At 39.3% G+C, this 19216-nt stretch overlaps 3 protein-coding genes and 1 long non-coding RNA gene across 5 annotated transcripts; 2 read left to right on the top strand and 2 right to left on the bottom strand.

Annotated features, from left to right (window-relative positions):
- Positions 1-266: 266 nt before the first annotated feature.
- Positions 267-6301, bottom strand: LOC107381336 (lysosomal protective protein). The gene is made up of 11 exons (XM_054732142.2): positions 6029-6301; positions 5406-5517; positions 5197-5334; positions 4963-5121; positions 4764-4855; positions 2952-3036; positions 2606-2758; positions 2376-2521; positions 2001-2163; positions 734-823; positions 267-656 (listed from the first exon to the last, which is right to left on the bottom strand). Exons 1-11 carry the CDS (start codon positions 6196-6198, stop codon positions 573-575), a joined length of 1392 nt encoding a protein of 463 aa, XP_054588117.1. The 5' UTR covers positions 6199-6301; the 3' UTR covers positions 267-572.
- Positions 6302-7040: 739 nt separating this feature from the next.
- LOC129153124 (transcription factor E2F5) lies at positions 7041-10712 on the top strand. 2 transcript variants are annotated; one of them, XM_054732145.2, is made up of 10 exons: positions 7041-7226; positions 7575-7734; positions 8255-8364; positions 8455-8577; positions 8774-8817; positions 9694-9758; positions 9831-10137; positions 10267-10314; positions 10413-10454; positions 10532-10712. In XM_054732145.2, the coding sequence occupies exons 2-10, from the start codon at positions 7576-7578 to the stop codon at positions 10570-10572; spliced, it is 939 nt and encodes a 312-aa protein (XP_054588120.2). In that variant the 5' UTR covers positions 7041-7226; position 7575; the 3' UTR covers positions 10573-10712. The 2 variants fall into 2 exon arrangements, with proteins under 2 accessions (XP_054588120.2, XP_054588119.2); XM_054732144.2 differs by having other exon boundaries at positions 7049-7226; positions 7572-7734.
- A 547-nt stretch (positions 10713-11259) lies between these two features.
- gas8 (growth arrest-specific 8) lies at positions 11260-14043 on the top strand. Its single transcript, XM_015952943.3, has 11 exons — positions 11260-11377; positions 11719-11814; positions 11912-12109; positions 12193-12393; positions 12521-12575; positions 12647-12846; positions 13023-13178; positions 13251-13331; positions 13412-13621; positions 13688-13748; positions 13827-14043. The coding sequence occupies exons 1-10, from the start codon at positions 11375-11377 to the stop codon at positions 13727-13729; spliced, it is 1242 nt and encodes a 413-aa protein (XP_015808429.3). The 5' UTR covers positions 11260-11374; the 3' UTR covers positions 13730-13748; positions 13827-14043.
- A 1196-nt stretch (positions 14044-15239) lies between these two features.
- Positions 15240-16376, bottom strand: LOC107381333 (uncharacterized). The gene is made up of 3 exons (XR_001572449.3): positions 16238-16376; positions 15960-16115; positions 15240-15410 (listed from the first exon to the last, which is right to left on the bottom strand). It is a non-coding gene; the product is annotated as an uncharacterized lncRNA (long non-coding RNA).
- Positions 16377-19216: the final 2840 nt, after the last annotated feature.

Raw genomic sequence — 19216 nt, 5'->3', positions numbered from 1 at the left:
TCACCGGTCCGGCCCACTTGGGACTAGATTTCCCTCAATGTGGCCCCTGAGCTAAAATGAGTTTGACACCCCTGGTGTAGATGATCTAGACAAAAGCATTTCTACATTCAGTTTGAGTAAACCAAGTAGATGCACCCTTTCATCGCATATTTAACCTCAATGTGATAAAATGTGTTACACACATCAAAATACATATAAAACTGATTTATAACCAGGAAATTATTTAGTTACATTAGTGCAGTCGAACAGTTCCTCTTATTTTTTTAATCATAATCACTATTTCTTTTAATTTCATTTATCCACCTCCAAAAAATAAAATCTTCAACCAATTTAGTTATTTTTTGCTTGTAAAAAACATGTTTAAATTTACTTTAGCCTGAGATGGGCGACACATTTATTTAAGTTTTATAAAAATGATTTTTTAAAGTTTGACAGATTCTTTTTATCCAAATAAGCTACAGAATATGGCAGAAGTTCCCTAAAAGTCACCACTCTGCGGTCTAATACCGCCAGGGTAGTCCTTTTATGTGTTCCGTTGTTCCCTGAGAAGAATATAGATGAACTCATGATGATCAGTAGGAACCATTAATTAAGAAGGTCTGGAACATATGGAGTGCTGGACCTGGAGCCCACTGAGGAACCATGTGACCGGCGCCCTGAAACAGATTTAAACAAGTTATTTAATCCTTCTCACACTGCTAATCTGAAGCTGGACAAACATATTAAAGCTCACCTTAACAGTCAGAAAGGTGATGTTTCCAAACCGCTGATAGAAACCGGCAACTTGGTCATCGTAGATCCAAGTTTTGTATTTGCTGGTTTCCTAAAACAAGATAGCCAGAGTTTTAACTGATTGTTTAGTGCAATCCAAACCGTTTCAAAAGGATCAGGATCAATAGAAAAAACAACTCGTGTTCTGATGTTCAGCAAAACAGTTTGAAGACAATGAACCTTTTTGTGTTTTAAATCCCCAGGCTCTGACCTGCTCTAAAGTTGACGGCTCTGCGCAAACTTTGCATCCAGGGGAAACTTTTTTTTTTTTTAAAGTTTGGGTGACAGAGTCAACCTCAACCACACCTTCCAGGGTAGGAAAAACACATTTTCCATCTTAAGGGTTTGAATCCTAACCCCAAATTCCACTACCTCCGCTCCACTCTGACACGAACACCGGAGCAAAATCGGTCCCGTTGTAGTCAATCAGAGCAATTCCACTACTGCGGCCGTGCTCCGGCAGTGCGGCGCAGTGCGCCGCCCTCTGCTCCGGCGTCCGGCAAAAATAGAATCAATCCTATTTTTGCCGGACGCCGGAACACCTCCGCAGTAAATGGACAGAAATCACAACGGCCCAACAGGAAAAGGAGCAAGCACAACTTCCGTTTTTCACAATAAATCGATAAACAAAAGGCGTTTTTTGTTTCATATGCACAGGTTTAACAACTTTTAACAACTATCAATGGCGGCTGAAGTTTAAATGCACAAAAATAAGCCATAAATACAGTTTCTACTATCAAAGTAGTCACACTTTGTTGATCTAAACACTGCTGATCTCTCAACACAAATGATGGGCAGATTAAACAGTTCATGCCGATGCTTCTCCCACACAACGGGTGTTTGGATCTAACTTCCGAGTTTATTGCTCGGACTGTATCGCAAGATCTCGAAAATCCCGCGCATGCTTGTTTGCCCACCTCAGGTCTCCGCACCGGAGCGGAGCCGTTGTAGAGCGGGTACCAGTAAAAATTGAGTTAGGAAGCGAGCGGCTGCGGAAGGCAGGGGCGGACCAGAGCGGAGCAGAGGTAGTGGAATTTGGGGGTTAAGCCTAAATCACCAGGATGGTCACTGTGAGGAATCAAAAACCAAATGTCAGGACTCAAAACTGCTGCTTTTCAATTTTTTTTAATCTTATCGCAGAAATTTATAGCATTAAAAGGCTCCACAACCCAAGGCTGAGCTTCAAAACTCTTGAGAGTTTAGTAAACAGCTTTTTGAGTTAAAGCTACCTTTATGCCAAGGTCCTCCACAAACCACTGATCTCCCAGGAAGTTGCAGGCCATGTCAGTGTCTCCATTATAGACGAGCGCCCGCAGGCCCATAGAGAGCAGCTTCAGATACACATCCTTCACTGTCCAGTACAGGATGTTGTACTCCTCTCCCACAGCATCACTGCAGCAAACACACACTTTGTTGTCGAATAGCTTTTGTAGATGATTCTACAAAAGCTATATGACAATAAACACAAGTTTGAGGGCAAAACAATTGAAACAGAGATTTAATCTGGAAATATTAGGGTCATTTAAGGTCATTCTGGTCAGAGTGGATTTTAAATTCAGCCTGATGATCAGTAAGATTAAAATTTTCTAAACGCGTTTGTGTACCTGCAGATGTCCCAGGCTGGCAGCGTGGCAGGAATGTGTAAAGCTTTCCTCACGTCGCCTCTGTTCAGCCAGTTGGTCTGAGCCGTGCTGTTGATGCAGGGAGGAACGGCGTTCAGAGAAACCGAGGACAACCTGGGACCTGAATACTACATTTAAAGGATTGTTCGTTTTCCTGGTTAACACATGTGACATCGAGAAGGACGAAACGAGTAGAGTGCGTTTCAGATCACCTTATAAGTGTGCAGGGTTTTCCTGTAATTCCTAAACACAAGAGTCATGGCCTTCTCGTATGTCTTGCTAAATCCTCGGCGGCCCTCGCAATCCAGGTAGAGCGAGTATTCATTAAGACCACTTTGATACACGATACTGAAAGCAATGTTCACCTGAGAGGAGATAGGAATGAGCAGAAAGTGCCAACCAGGTAATGAAACAGAACACACGCACGCGCGCGCACACGCACGCACGCACGCACGCGCGCGCACACACACACACGCACACACACACACACACACACACACGCACACACACACACACACACACACACACACACACACACACACACACACACACACACACCTGAATCTTACAGGAGTCAGAACTGCTGTTGTAAAAGTTACAGCCTCCCTTGTTACAGCAGTTATCATTCAGGTCACGCCACAGGCTGCACATAAAAATAAAAACAACCGCATCAGCAACTTGTCATGACTCAGCATTTGATCACATGATTTAAATACCGATATGAAGCACCCACTTCACTGTAAAATTGTAAATATTTCTAATTTGACATTCAGAAGGAGAAACTAGAGATTTAAGTCTGACTGAGTGAGAGGGTTTCAGTCCTAATGAGATATTTGATTGATGGGAACACGTGTTCCACTAAAAGTCAAATCTCACTCTCTCCTGAGTTAAAGACACAACTTTAGGCTGCAAGATGATATCTTTGAAAGTTTGAATTGACCATGGAATTAGCTCATTTTTAGCCAAGAGGTCTGAACAGGGGTTAAACATTTTCAGAATGTCTCCCAAAATTGCACCTTTAAAGAGGTCCCTCACTGACAAACCTTTAGAAATGATCGGCCACTTTAACATGCAGGCTGAACGTGAAAATATTCTCCTACACGCTTCTCCTGCATTAGCATGGTCTCCTTCAAAAAGCAGCTGAAGACTCACTTGTTCAAGCTGGCTTTTGTATGACCTTCTTCACCACTCTCTCTTTATTCTGCTCTCCCCACCTATTCCACCTTCCTCAGGTTCCACTGATTTCCCTCTTTCCTATTCACTCTCTCTCTTTCTTAACATTTTTTCTTTTAAATCCCAATTGCCTATTGTTGCTCATTTTAAATATATTTTTAAACATTTTCTAAATACTTTTTTATATTTTAACATTTTTTTGTTTATGTGAAGCGCCTTGTGATTTTTATCTTGAGAGGCGCTATAGAAATGATATTTTCTTCTTCTTCTGCTTGAAAACAGACGGTGAACTCTAGGATTTGAAAAGCCCGAAAGATCCACGTCACACTGCCACTTGACATTCATAGACTCACCCGTCTTCACTCACGACAGGGAAGGCTGTTGTTGGTTCAGCATCCAGGAAACAGCAAAGAACGCCTCTGCTAGTAGAAGCTAACCATTAGCATTAGCAACTCCACCACACAGCAGAACTCCTTCAGACTTGAGTTATTTGTGGAGATAAAACATCAACATTACAAAGCAAACAGAGTCAGTGGTAGAGTCACGTTTCTGTTAGCCAATCAGAGGCAAGAGGTCCAAATATCAGGAAATAAGACTGCAAATCCTGTCGTCTAATGGCACTTTTTTCTCTGGCTGAATTCTGTGCTGAAACAGGCGCACTAGAGCTTTTTTCCCCAGATTCTGAATTACAAGGCATTCATTCCTACTATAGACCACTGCAAATGTACTAAAAGTATGAGTGAAGGACCTCTTTAAATATTTTGCAATGAGAAAAGTACTGCAAATGTTTAGTTTCAACAATGTACAGAAGTCCAATGGTCAGCTCTAAAGAATGTGCAGAAAACAAAATGCAGGTGATAAAGAAAAGCACCTTAAAAGGATTTCTAGGAAGTCAGACCTATTGAACAAAACATGTTTTAGAAGATTAGAATCTCTAGCTCAATACACAGAGACAAGGACTCTTTACTTTGCTGCAAAAACACAAAAGTTCAGACTAAAACAGATAATTTCTTATTAATCAATACAATAATGTTCTTCCTTTACCTAAAACCAAAGCAAAGCTAGCTTATGTAAAGCATGCCCATAGGCTTGGCTGTCACACAAATACAAAACAGTAAGCAGCTGGTTTTAGCTCAAAGTTAGTGCAAATTACAGCAGTCTGGGCCTTAAGCTGAACAATATAAACAACACACTTACTCTTCTCCAAACAGACCATGGTAATACCCAAAGTAGATCAGAGATTCATCATTGAGAGCAAAACTGCTGAGACCGTTTCCCACTGAAAAGCCCTAAAATGACAAATATCCAAAACATAAACGGAAGTTTAGTTTTAAGCCCGACTGGAAGTACACACCACCTGACAAATGAGCGCGAGTTCAAGCATGAAGCGCCTCACCTGGAAGTTGATCTTGGCCTGTCCGGTGGCCACACGCAGGCTCAGGGTTGGGACATAAATGCCCCCATAACTTTCCCCAAAAATGAAGAACTCGTTCAGAGTGAAGTTTGGGAACTTGACAAAGAAACTCTGAAGGGCTTGGTAATTATCAGCAGCCACCTGAAAACAGGACAGGTTTTTCATTACATCCCGAGCTGTTTGCAAACCTCTGTTTAAATAACAAAGCGAACTTACCTTATCGTCGTCAGTTTTATAATTTTGGTCATCGGAGTAGGAATATCCCACTCCTGCAGGAGACTCCAGATACAACACGTTGGCATATTTGTTCCAGCTGAATTCATTCTCGTACAGAGTGGCTCCATCGTTATTTACCTGAAAAGCAAAGTCAGCATTATTCTTGTCTTTACCCCCCATCCATTGGTGAACACGGGGAGAATGCTCACATGAAACGGTCCATTCTCTGACAAGAACCCATCCAAAGAGCTGCAGCCAGGACCTCCATTAAGCCACAGCACCACAGGGTCTTTGGTCGGGTCTCTCTGAGAAGTCACAAACCTGCACACAACCATTTGGGATCAGCATCCATAATATATGAAACAGCACTGGAAATTATTGTCTTATTTATAGAAACATGTCATTTGGCCCCAGTATTTTATCAACTGATAACAGTCAATAATCCAAATGTTTCTACAAAATAAATAAATAAATAATAAAATAACTTTAAGAGCCTCTACATTAACTGAATGATTCATATTGATCACGTTGCCTAGGTTGTGTGTAAAGGTGAGCTTTTATTTTGAAATATTCAATAATCTTAGATTGTAATGTCACGAAGTTCGACTGAGACGTATTTGTTTGGTCCTTTAGAAATGTGGCCCTCCATGTTTTAAACGCATGTTAAAAACGCTATATTTAAATTTCAACTTTATTTGCTTTGCATGCTTTTTTCGTATTATTTCGTCATTTAAAACAAATCCTCATTTAGGTTAGTACCTCCTCCAGATTCAAATAAAACTTTAAAAAAATTCCAAATGTGCTCCGCGTGCCACAAGTTTGTGCTTCTTACCAGTAGTGTAGAAACTTGCCCGGGCCTGCCTGCAGATATCCAGACCACTGCCTGTAGCTCGGTTTGAACGTCATACCTGGCAGGTCAGTGACCTCATCGGGAGCATACTGAGCCCGCGAAGTGAGCAGAAAATCGGACAAAAAACATAGCAGAAAAACACCAGCAAGCATCGCTGCAACCTCGCAGAACCAAACCTCAAAAAAGGTGACTACAACTTCCTCTACCGTGCTCAACTTCTACTCTGCCAGAAATGCAATAATCATATGACTGTTGGGCTGCGTCACGTGACGGCCGCCTGACTCTACCCGGAACTATAAATGATGCATTTTGTGTTACCCGCGCAAAAATGGTGACGGTACTTCCTTTTTTCAGATGCCGAAGTAAGATCAGTCAAGTACGTTTGATCCATTTAGCTCATCAAATAACAAAATGGAATAATTAGAAAAAAAAACACCTTTCTACACGAAATTACAGTTACATTTCATTTGAACAAAGTTTTCAGTGTTTGCTAATCATGACTTTATGGTTTTAAACTCATTCAAATGAACTTAGCATAAAAATAATAAGCACATGGAATTATTGAATTAACTGGTTAGTGTTATCTTAATTTTACAATTAAGTAGAAATGTATAACAAATCGATGTTATCTGAAATACTTGTTTTACATCTCACCTTTGTAGATTTTAGTGGCCAGGCCCCTTAGATGTATGAAATTGATTGATATACAACTACATTGGTATAGTTGGCAAATACATATTTACGTTAAATATATCAAATAAATTAATTTCTATGTTTGCTCTCAGCAATTAAAGCATTTTTTATTTTTAAAATATTGCTCATCATTTATTTTAAATAGCCTAATACATTTGGTGGAAATTGTTGTAAGCTTTTTTGGTTGAGAAGACTTTAAATGTAGCTTGTATTTTACAGTTTCCGCTAGATCATTTTTGTTTTAAAACATTTGGACATTTATTCTGAAGGTACGTCTACCGGAAAAAGGACGCGCCTAAAGCGCCAAAATAGAAGAAAACACGCTTTAGTGCTAGCAGTAGGTCCGACAAGTACGTTGAACTTTTTATTTTGATCCAACTGTAAATATACCTGCTGGAAACTCCAAGACATCTTGTTTATTCTCTAAGTGGTGGTCATGACTATGTTCGCTCCACGTTAGCAACTTTTCATCTCAACGTAGATCGAGGTAAAAAAAAGTTTGCTCTTGTTTTTTTTTTACATGACAGCTGGCTTATGTACACAGTTTGCAACATTTGAGGGAATGTGACAGTAATTTAAATGGTCCATTCACTGCTACTAAAACAAACTTCGCGGATAAAAATCACTTCCGGTAGCAGCTTTTCAAAATACACCACATTCCTCGTTGAGGCACACTATTTTAATGTGGATAATTTACATAAAAGCATTATAATAAACCCACAAGAAATGTAAAAATGATATTATTTACTGGGGGAGAATCCGTTAGCTGTTTTGGAAATTTGATTCGCAGGAAGTTTACACGTTGGTTTGTTTTTCCTTTCTTCCTGGACAGCAGAATGAATCTAGAAGAAGACAATCAGCAGAGCTCAGAAGAAGAAGAAGAGTTTGTGTTGGAAGAAATTCCCACATATTCGAGGAAAACTAGAAGCCTTCTTACGCTCACTCAGAAGTTTTCCAAGTTACTTGCGGAACACGGGAAGCTGGATCTCAGAACTGTAAGTGAACTCCAGCTCACAGTTCAGGAGCAAAATCTACCCAACCTGCAGCAGCTCTTTAATATTTATATTTAAATCTCACTTTAAAAGGCTGGCTTAAATCCACAACATCATTATGATTGGATACAAACATCTATTTAAAGATAACAAGTTCTGCATTTCAGATATTTCTAAATTCAGATGTGTCCTGTTTTAGCATTATGTTGCATTTCAGTAATTCAGCAAATCAAAAATGTTCAGTATCAGACAAATAACTGGAATAAATACAGACTTCATAAAGTATCTATCAAACATGTTTCTGAATGTGTTTATTATTATTTATTTATTTTGTTTTAAAATCTGACCTGCATTCATTTGCAGGTGTGATTTCACACATTTTAAAAGATTTTATTTTAAATTAAATGTTTTCAGTGACTGCTTGATCGCTGATCCCCTCCAACAGTCAGATTATAGACTGCAGTGGCATTTGCAAATGATGAGGGTAAACCTCTTATATGAGTGGCCTGTGATGTCCTTTCAGGCTGCTGAAGTTCTGGCTGTCAGACAGAAACGAAGGATATATGACATCACAAATGTACTGGAGGGTGCAGGTCTTATTGTCAAAATATCCAAGAATATGGTAAAGTTGATGTAAGTTATAAAAATGTACAGATAAGAAAGCAAAACCATTCATGCTTGACTACGCATTTAATGTTTTTTCTTCTTTCTTTTTTTTGCAAGAAATCATGAAGAAAATGCCATAAAGACTGATGTGGATGGGCTGACTTTAATGGAGTCATTACTGGACCAGCAGAAACTTTTGATTGAGGAAAACATCAGGAGTACAAGACAAAACCATAGAGAATATCCTTTTTTGTGTGTATGTTTACATTTGAACACACTGGTTTGAAATATTTGACAAATCTCATGTAATTTTTACTGCTTTAGAAAAAAAATAGCATATTAATGCAAATCTAGTCATTTTCCCCTGCAGATTTATATTTTATTGGTGGCATAGTGAGTAAATTACTCAAACCTGCTTTTCTTAACTCCTCGCTACTCTGATCTATGTGACCGATGAAGATTTGTGCACTTGCTTCAGTGGTAATGTATCATCATATTGTTGACTATTACTATGATGGTTCATGCATTTTTTTTGCCAGTCTTTGGCACCTCTCTGTGACGGGTTGTCTACAAAAACAAACAGGAGATTGTTCATCAAAGATGTTTTGGAAGCATAAACTTTAGGAAAAATGAGTCCACAGGAATGTTGTGATGTAGTGGTACAAAATTTCATGACCCCCATCAAATCAAAATTTATAATCCAGTCTGTTTGCTGGTTCTGATTAATCCCATCTGTGCAATATACAGCGATTCTTGCCGTCTGCACCTGATTCAAACAGCTTTGAAGCACCACCCTCTCCCAGCAGGTGTCTGATATCCTGGAGTGAGCTGGCACCGTTTCCTACTTGTTAGTAATGACACAAGATGGGGAGCAGACTGGTGTAGTTCCTTTAAATTCCCTGCAAGCGCTGCTGCAACAACACTGATGGGGAGAGGCATGCAGACCACAGCTGTTTTCTGATGATGGTGCTGCTGGGGGGGGGGTTGATGAGAAGGGAAGTAGAAAAGATAATCTAGGAGAAACGCTCTGATTCAGGTGCAGAGTCATTAATATGAGCTGGCTTGTATTCTCCCTGCAGGAACCAGTAAGTTAGTGGAAATCAAGTTGCTTCTGTGAACAGACGCATACACAATCTGGATTAAAATCTAGACAAATGTAGCCTTTTCTGCTTTCTGTACAGAAACATTGTCATTTAAAGTAATCTCTGACTCATCAGCGTTACTAAATGAGATGTCATGCTTCTTTCTCATTGATCTCTGCTGATTCATGTGCATGTATAAGAAAAATGAGCTTACAATGGATTTATTGAAATGATCTAGTAAAAGTAAGTCATTTATTTTATTTTTCCTGTTCAGACCGTACTCTTTTAGTTGTTCGAGCACCCCCAGGAACACATCTGGATGTCCCCATTCCCAAAGCTGTAAGTGAATTCCAATTTTTGCTGCTTTTTTAACTATGAGATAAAAGTCATTATGCATATTTCTTTCTTCAGGTACCCTGCAGCCCTGCCAGCTATCAGATCTATTTAAAAAGCATCAGAGGACCCTTAGATGTAGTACTTATTAACAAACGCTCCTTCAGCTCGTTTCCCATCGTCCTTCCTGTCCCACCTTCTAAAGAGTATTTACAATGTGCCAAGTCAGCCATGTCCACTTCAAATGAGAAAGAAAATGGCATTGAGCAACATCAGGCTCTGGCTAATGGCGCCAAAGTTAAACGGGCAACTGGAGAAGACATGCAGCCTCTTTATAAATCATCAAATACAAATCCAGAATCCAACAGAAATGATGAGTCTGCCTGTAAGTATTTATTTATATCTTTATTTTTTGTTGACACGGTGCTGAAAGACATTTTCATAATAGCTGCATGAAACCAAACTCTTTGTCATGTTGCTTTCAGACTGATATTAAACACAATATTTTTTCCAGGTCATTATTCATCAAAAGAGCTGCAGGACCAAATAAATCCACCCAAAGGTAATGTCCTCAGCGATTTATTTAGACAATTTATTGATTATGTTGGCCATCCTATCCAGATAAATATTTAACTTTTTTTGTTTTTCACTTTTTAAAAGCAATCAATGCAAATCTGATCCACCAGCTCTTGTCCGCTAAAGGTAAATGCACTTTATACTTTTAATTTATTCATTTCTAACATACATTTGTATTAATCACATGCCTGCCTTTCCCTTAGGTTATTTCTGCCCCCAGCCAGGTGTCTACATCCCCCTTTAAGATGTGAACGTGTCGGTTTTTATGATGAAAATTTCCTGCCAAATATATGTCACCATCAACTCTTGTATTTTTGTGAAAAATGTTTTTTATGTTTTGAAATATTTTCACTTTGATCAATTAATAAAATATATATTTTTAAATATTGTGGGTGTCTTCTTGTTAGCTTTGCATTATAACAGCAGAGAAGCTCAAGATTGGCAGCAAATATCAGACCATTTCATGATTTTTGAGATGCATTAATTCTTCCCACATGAATGTAGATTTTCTTCAGGTCCATAAAAACCTGGATGTTTATCTAATAAAATAAGTATGCAGAGTGAAACTGGAATGATGCTGCCTATTAGATCTACTTTTCTTTTATCTAAATGATGCACCCAAAATCAGTTCTTTGGCATTTGTAAAACTAAAACATCTGAATGAACTTTGCAAGTTGCAAAAATAAAAAGTAGGCTTGTAGTAAATATGAAGTATAATGAAATTCAACAACAAAAAATTTACTTTCACAAAATGCAATAACCTCATTTGGAACAAAACTATTAGAAATACTAATATATTTAAAATCTCAGTGAAGCTGTTAATATTTTAAAATCGTGTTTAATAAAAGAAATGTGTAGATCACTTCCTCCTGCTCATGCAGAGTAACCGGATGTCCGAGGTTTCTAAAAGCCCTCTTCCTGCGCTGTTGCTATGGAAACGAATGTTTGACCCTAGACTCACAACCAAATGGAACTACTGACTGAATAATTTTTCTTTCTGCTTCTGAAAAAATCCATTTCCTCACGTTATTTTTGCAGCATAACCAATGGTATGTAATATAAAAATAAATAGCTTTAGTTAGCTTGTTTGCTAGCAGATAGCTAATAGCTAGATGAAGCATTAATTAAACTGACTTTAATATCCAAAGAGCTGGATTACAAAACTTTGGATGCTGTTACACTTTAAAGAAGTGCTGAGTTAATTGTATTTATATGGAAGCCTGTTCCTCTCATAATTATAACCCAGCTATCTCATGTTTATGAGATACTATCCCATAATTATGTGATAGTTACGTCATAATTATGAGGGGATTTGTCTTAATCAAAGTGGTGGAAATCGGCTTCCATATTTTTGTGCATTTCATTATATTTAGATTTTTTTTCTTTCCAGTCTACACACAAAAAAGGTTCAGTTAAAAAGCCTGCAATTGCAAGACCCCATACTCTGATAAATGGCCTCACCAAGGAGGAGGTATCCAAGGAACAGGTCAGCTGAAACATATCCCAAAGTATAGGTGCAAACACCTGTCTGTCTAAGCTGCAGCCTGTAAAACTACGTCAGACAGTGAAATTATGTGTTTCAGATGGAAGAGCACATTGCATATCTTCGAGAGGAGCTGGACAGAGAGAGGGAAGAGAGAAACTATTTCCAACTGGAGAGGGATAAGGTCGCCACCATTCATGAAATCACTGAAAGAAAACTGAAGGAGGTCAAGGCTGAGATAAAAGTCGTACAGAAGGCCACAGAAGACGACAAGGCACGCCATGAAGTAGAGATCAAGGTGAGGGGAACACGCAGATGTCCTGCAACAGGCTTTTACTGAAATATCAGAATTATTCTGTAATAGACCTTTTTTTCAACCAGGTTTATAAGCAGAAGATGAAACACCTCCTGTGTGAACACCAGAACACAATCTCTGAGCTGACAGCAGATCGCTTGTTGTCTGCTGAAGTGATGCAAAAAAACCAGGATCTGCTGGAGGCGGAGCTTCGAAGCAAAGTCAAGGCTGCCATGGTGGACGTGCAAGATCTCGACCACAAAACTCATATTGAGAAACTTGAACTGGTTTGTGTCGTACGCTGTGCTAAATGTTTCTCTCTAAAACAACCACCTTGTTTCAGTTTTTCAGGTTCATTAACAACTTTGAATGAATTGATCTGCACGAACACCAATTTGGCTGATATCATTGCAGGAACACACCAAAAAAATGGCTGCAACTCAAGAAGACTGGGAGAGGCAAATCACAGGTAAATAATCTACTGTTCAAAATTATAACTTTCTGAAATGTGCTGAACAAAAGTTGTTGTCTTTTCATTAGAAGCTGAAGTTAAACATGAGGAATGCTTGCATCTGCAGCAAGAGGAGCTCGACGATGTATTCAAAAGTATGACGAGCAAGCAAGAGCTCAGCTGGAATAATCACATCAACGACCTCAAAGAAATTCACGAGAAAACCCTCAAAGACTTAGCAATGACCTTTAACATTAAAGAAGAGTGTAAAAAGATCGAAAAACTCAAGGTTAAGAACATTTTTTACAGCAAACAGATTTTTGATCATTTAATATTTAACCATCTTAAATGGCTTATTTTTGATTGTCATTGCAAATACCCAACTTTGATTGAGATGTGCTTCAAAATTCCTGATGTGGTTATTTTGGTTTTAATTTTGTTTGATGCTTTTTATTTGGATTCCAGCAAGAAAATAAAGAAAGACTGACTGAACTTGATCAACTTGGCAAGATGCTGTCCATTCAAGAGCAAAGTAACCAACTTCTTTCTGAGCGCTTATCCGAAGTCAAGGAGCAAATTTACAGCGTGGAGGAAAAATTAAAATACACATCATACACTAAGGTTAATGTTGGCGTTTGATTTTTATTTTGTTAGGAGTATCTTTAATTAAAAAAACATTTTTTCCCCCCACAGAGAGCCAGTCACGTACCCGGAATGAAAGCTCTGAAGAAATTAAAAAGAGATTATGATGTTCTCCAACAGAGATTCAGCGAGGTAAACGTTCAACAATGTTCAGATTTACTCACCTCTAATAAAAGACTAAAATTTTTGTGATTGCTTTCATTTCAATCTAGCTCCAGCTGGAAAGAGATGAACTATCCAAGTCTGTCCCTCAGAGAATCCAGAGTGTGCAGGATGAAACAGAGGATGTGATCAGACAGCTGGAGAGCAAGCTGCAGACCCTGGCAGACAGGCTGGAGAAGACCCAGGCTCAGCTCGACGCTGTGCTCTCCGCTCCAAACTTGGACCACACGGCCCTCACTGAGGTCATGAACAAAGCCCAGGTACCGTTGAAGCATCTCACCTACATTGCAAGTGTGTTCAAAATAAATACATGTTTTTGTCTGCAGGAAAATAAATGGTGTCCAGCAATGCTTCCATCAAGGATTTAAAATAAAACAGATTGCTAAGGTCAGTGATTTATTATGAAACAAGGATGTTCTGTTTACTTTTATTTTGATATTGATAATGCAAATGTGTGCCCTGTAGGCCCGTAAAGACTTTCTGCTGAAAGAGAGCAAACGGCTCTTTGTCTCATCGAGGATAAACTGTCATCATAAGAAGCAGATCTTAGATTTAAAAAAAAAGGAAGTCAAGTTTGAAATGATTATTTTTTCTACCTTTGCATTAAAACTTCTTACATGTTTGTGTGTACTTCCACTTAGATGCATTGTGCATATTCAGTAAATAAAATCTGATGAAATTATTTTTGCCCTCAATGATTTCAAATCCTAAAATCAATTTTGTTTACATTGCCCTCTAAAGTTAGACAAGGAACTACTCAAATACTGACAAAACAGAGATGCTTACACAGTGAGCCTTAAAATAAATCTTTATATTATAACCTGCTTTTGTTTAATCTCATTCTGATCTTTTGTGGCCACTTGCTCTTTGCTTTATAAAAATAGTAAATTTGTACTGATTTCAAAAGTAAAGTTCCTCCTCTGATAGTACAGCTGTTTTACTACGATCGTTGTTTTAATTCAAACTCGTTTGCTTTGAACTTAATACGACAGTAGTAAAGTGGCTCTCACTTGATCGCTTTAGACCAATGTGGTGCACGCATTTAGGAAACAGATTCCAACATGGCGGTGTACTTGGAATCTGACAACAGTAGCAATTATGCTTTTAATACCTAAGAAACGTAGAAATCCGTGAACAGAAATAATTGTTGTGGAGATGTGGAGCTGCCACAAGCGCAAGGTAACAGAGCGATACAATGCTATGGGATACTTTTATTGATCTTACTATGCATTTATCGTGTTTGGACAGTATAATATGTATTTGTACAAACAGAATAATATCAAGAGGCCTTCACAGCACTTTCACTAGTCAGGTCTAATAATAATGTACAGACATGGTATTGCATGACGTTTGCTGCATCATTCAGTCTTCTGTGCTGACTTTCCCAAAATCCAAAGAAACAATGCTTACAAATTCACACAAAACATTTTTACATATTTACAGTAACAGTGAGTGAATTATTCATCACTTTCACTCTCATAGCTGTATGGCAGATGCAGCTTTTTCATCACTGCCTAAGGACACATTTGCACAATTTCTGCACCAGCATAAATCTGCAAGACCGTCCTGCTGATATATAGAAACAAGTTCCTGTCTCACATGTACCTTTCCTGCAACTACAGTTAACTACCTGCATTACACTTTCAGGGGCAGGATTACTAGTCATCCAGGTAACTGTCAGATTGAGGTGAGGGGGGACATATTTTTAACTTTCAGAGCTGACCTCATAATGGCTACTTGGTAGTTTGCCCTTTTGGAGTTTTGATACAGGGCATCATTTGTAGAGGGGATGAATAAAGTTCATGATGCTTTCATTTACATTTTGAGCAGCTGGTTGGTCATACAGATGGCGTACATATTTGCAGAGTTTTGCAAAAGTGGATGTTGAAGCTGCTACCCAAATTGGTAAATGCTGTCTATAACCTGTCTATCAACGTTTCTGTCGACAGCATCTCCACAAAAACCAGCTCACATATCTTGCGCTTGCTAGGGAATTGAAACATCAGCTGAGGGAAGTCATGGGTCAACCTCCTCTTCAGTGTCTCTTGTCTGAAAAAGATAAAGTAAAAGTTTGTTATAAGGATTCAAAGAAGAAAATACTCACATTGGCCTTTAATTAATATACTTTCTAACACTTTCTTATGGGCCATTCTCATCTGTACCGGGTCGACCCGGGCCGGGCAGCGTAGGTTGTTTACATATCTGGGTGGCCTGGTATTTTTCCGGGCCAACCAAGGCTCATTCTCAGCCCTCTTCTCGAGGGGGTCTGCTTCAGGCCGACCAGGGCCAACACACCCACTGCTGACAGCAAATTCACACCTTCCATTAGAGCAAGCCTCTGATTGGTGGGTAGAATCGGCCCACATGGGCTTAAGGCAAGGATGTGTGGAATCAACCGGGCCAGGCTGGGGCCGACTGGGGCTACCCGGCCCGGGCCGACCCGGTACAGATGGGAATGGCCCATAATACTCCCCAGCAGGATGCAAAGTTACTATACGAACAGATGGTGGGAATGTCGAATAACCCATTTGACCGCGAACTGCAGCAAAACTGTGCGAAAATACTGAAATATTCTGTGGCAGGACTTATTACAGTTACCTGTAGTTTGAAGCATCAACACCTTCATGTTTTACCAGATCTGAAAAGGACCTTGTCAGCTGGCTCATTCACAGCACTTCCTGGTTCACAATCAGTCTCTGGCGAATGGTCCTCTCACAGAAGACCTTGTACCCAGCATCAAATCTGGGCTCATTTCTGAAAACACAACACCCAGACAGAAAATACTTTAATTGCTTAATTAAATACATCAAGGGAAATTATGAATACAAATGCAATAACAAAAACAGCAACAACAATAATTTTAATACAAAACTTACAGTTTATCTGTTGTTGATGTGGATCTAGACAGGAAGGTGGTGTACTCTATAGCAGCATGTGTGGTACCGAACCTCCAGTGACACAATCTTTGTCTTTGATGTGTAACAGAATGCTTTCATCTTGCTTGATCTCAGCACCTTTCAGCAACTGGCCTTCAATTTATAAACAAAATTTCAGTTAGTGCAGGAAAATGATGAGAGCCACTATGTTCTCACATTTCTCTGTGTGTGAGAGAGTGAGTTACCAACCAGCAGAAGATGTTTCAGTCTGAACCAAATGTGCCCTCTGGCGTTTTCCATGAACGATTACGTCCTTCTCAACTTTTTTGCAGATTATGCACAGAACTGGAAGCACAGGACCAGCAGTAGCAAATGGCAGACCTGATCTAGACCCGTTTTTTCTTTCATCCACGTGTTCCTGTGTTTTCTGATGTCGTCGTCTCTTCACGTGCAACACGTTTCCCAGCTTGCTCCATGCGTCTCTTATCAATAAAACGTCTGTTGCAGGTGGGATGAAAGGCAGCATCGTCGGGAATATTCCGAAATTTTGTATCACGGTAACATTGATACACTTCTGCTAACACTCGACTCTCACCATGCAATCGAAGCCACTTTGTGATGGATTCTCTTAACTATTCCATCGTGTAAATGTAATATCCTGTACCTGCTCATGCTTCACGGATGCTATATGCATGTAGCACAATTTTTGTATATGTTTGCTCGTTTTTGTTGGATTTTCAGGTGATTTTTCTTGGTCCTCGCTGCAACTTTCCGAATCCATGCTGGAATGTGTTTACTAAACGCGTGCACCGCATTGGTTTAAAACGGTCACGTGACAATCGCTTCACTACTTTCTCATTCCGCTCCAAACAAACTAGTCCCGAATTAAAACAACGATCGTAATCAACAGGGCAACATTGTTCTGGAGAACTTTTACTTTTGAAACCTGTACAAGTGTACTATTTTTATGAAGCAAAGAGCAAGTAGTCTCAAGAGGTCGGAACGACATTCAATTTCTAAACACATTTTCTCTGTTCATCTTGCGGCCCATCTGCTGTGGACCTCACTGAAGGCCTTGGCTAGAAGATGCCAACAGAGATAACTGTATAAACCCAACATGTTTTTATGGACGGTTTGTTTCCCAAACCCAATATTTTATTTTTGATCATTTATATGTGTTTACAAGTGTTTTGTTCGAATTCTCGGTGCAAATGAGATACTTAAGAACACCTGTGAAACTCGTGTAAAACCCTTTAAAATAAAGGGTAGTTGCCTATTGATGGAAAAATTAACTGTAATATAATTTTGTTTGGGTTTTCAACAACACTATTGTCACCACAGGACATTTATAGTGAATCTGATTTTTTTTGTGTGGTACTTTTAGGACATCTACATGATGTGTTACACCTTTGTTCAGATTTATTGGATACCTTTCTACTATTTGAAACAGGAACACCAAAAACTTAAATGGACAAAGTTCAGCCAAACATCAAATTTTAAGTTTGGTGCAGGAAATATTTGACAACAACTTGCTTGTCCACACAGGATGGGGAGCTGTGCCTATCTCCAGTAATCTCCGGACAAGCAGGTGGCATATACCCTGGACAGGTTGCCAGTCTATTGCAGTTCATTATCAATGTAATTTGATAATAAAATGGATAAAATTTGCCACATAAGACATTTTATTGACCATCAGGCCCCGATAAGAGAGCTCCAGAGAACCTCAGCCTTTCAAACCAGCTGCAATTTCACTAGAAGTAATTTTTGAGCAAAGTTTATTGGAGATTTAATTTCTGATTTAAAATAGGCTTTGATTATTTCTGATTTTGAAGCATTTTATGATACATCATTCAGTTGTATTGTGTGTGGCTGCAACACAAAGCCTGGTTTTCAATGGAGCCTTAATAATTAAGAATAGATGTTTTTGTCCTCATCATTTCTTTTTTTCTGGTTATATGCTGCCATGGGAAATATCTGATGAAAATGCTCTTTATAAACTCATTTTTTCAGCCTGCATATTTGGTAGTTCGACTGCTCTGTGGGGACGAAATTAGAAAAATCAGTTTAAATTACTTTTAGAATCTTTAGACCAAATTTAACCAGCGGTCTTATTTGGAATCCTTCCTTTAACTCAAAATACTATTATATGAACAAACTCATTTTAATAACTACATTTTTGACAGATGTGGACTAATTTCTTTGACAAAAAAAAGGCTGGCATCAAACCTGCTTTCAATCTGTACTGCCATTCTCACCAGCTGATTTCCCTGCTGCTTTGACAGAGTTTCCAGCTGAGAGAGGAGGGACGTATGGGGCAGATCCAGTTTCTCATTGACTATTCCCGTGGTGAATCGAGCCCTGCTGCACTGAGTGATTGCTGTTCCCTGTGGCATCAATAATACAGGAGGAAGTTATTGTCCCTGTGCAGGCCACAGTATCACACAGTGAGCACAGGTGAAGAGAGGGGGTGGTCCTTTCACTCAGCCCTCTAGGGTTTCAGGGCCCCGCAGACTGCAGTCCGACTCCGGGGAGCCAACTCCTGTGCCCTTTGCACAAGGCTTAATTGTAAGTCTGCCCCGATTGAAGGATAAATGTGTCTAAACAGTGACAACCTGCACAGTCCTTCTGACCCGGCCTCTTCAGTAAGACTACACCCCAGACAAGCCGAGTGTCACAAGACGAGTTCCAGCTCAATAAAGAGGTAGTCAGCAGGAGACACCAGACAGTTTGGGAACAGGATGGATGTGCTGGGAGTGATTAACATGATCCAGATTTTCACCTTGTTTAAACACATAGAGTCACGACCTTCCTGCAGCCTCTCCATGCCCCCAAACAAGAACAGTTTTAAAAATCTGCTAGACACTCTGTTATGTTTTTGTCAAAGACAAAAAACACGCTGTGTGGTGGGTTTTAAAAAGATGAAGCCACGCTGATGAGAACAGCAAGTGATCCAAACAACCTAGACAGAAAAGACAGAGT

This window comes from Nothobranchius furzeri, chromosome 9, assembly GCF_043380555.1.
Source record: "Nothobranchius furzeri strain GRZ-AD chromosome 9, NfurGRZ-RIMD1, whole genome shotgun sequence".
In the NCBI taxonomy this organism is placed as follows: Eukaryota; Metazoa; Chordata; class Actinopteri; order Cyprinodontiformes; family Nothobranchiidae; genus Nothobranchius; species Nothobranchius furzeri.
This window is presented reverse-complemented; position numbering and strand designations above follow the sequence as displayed.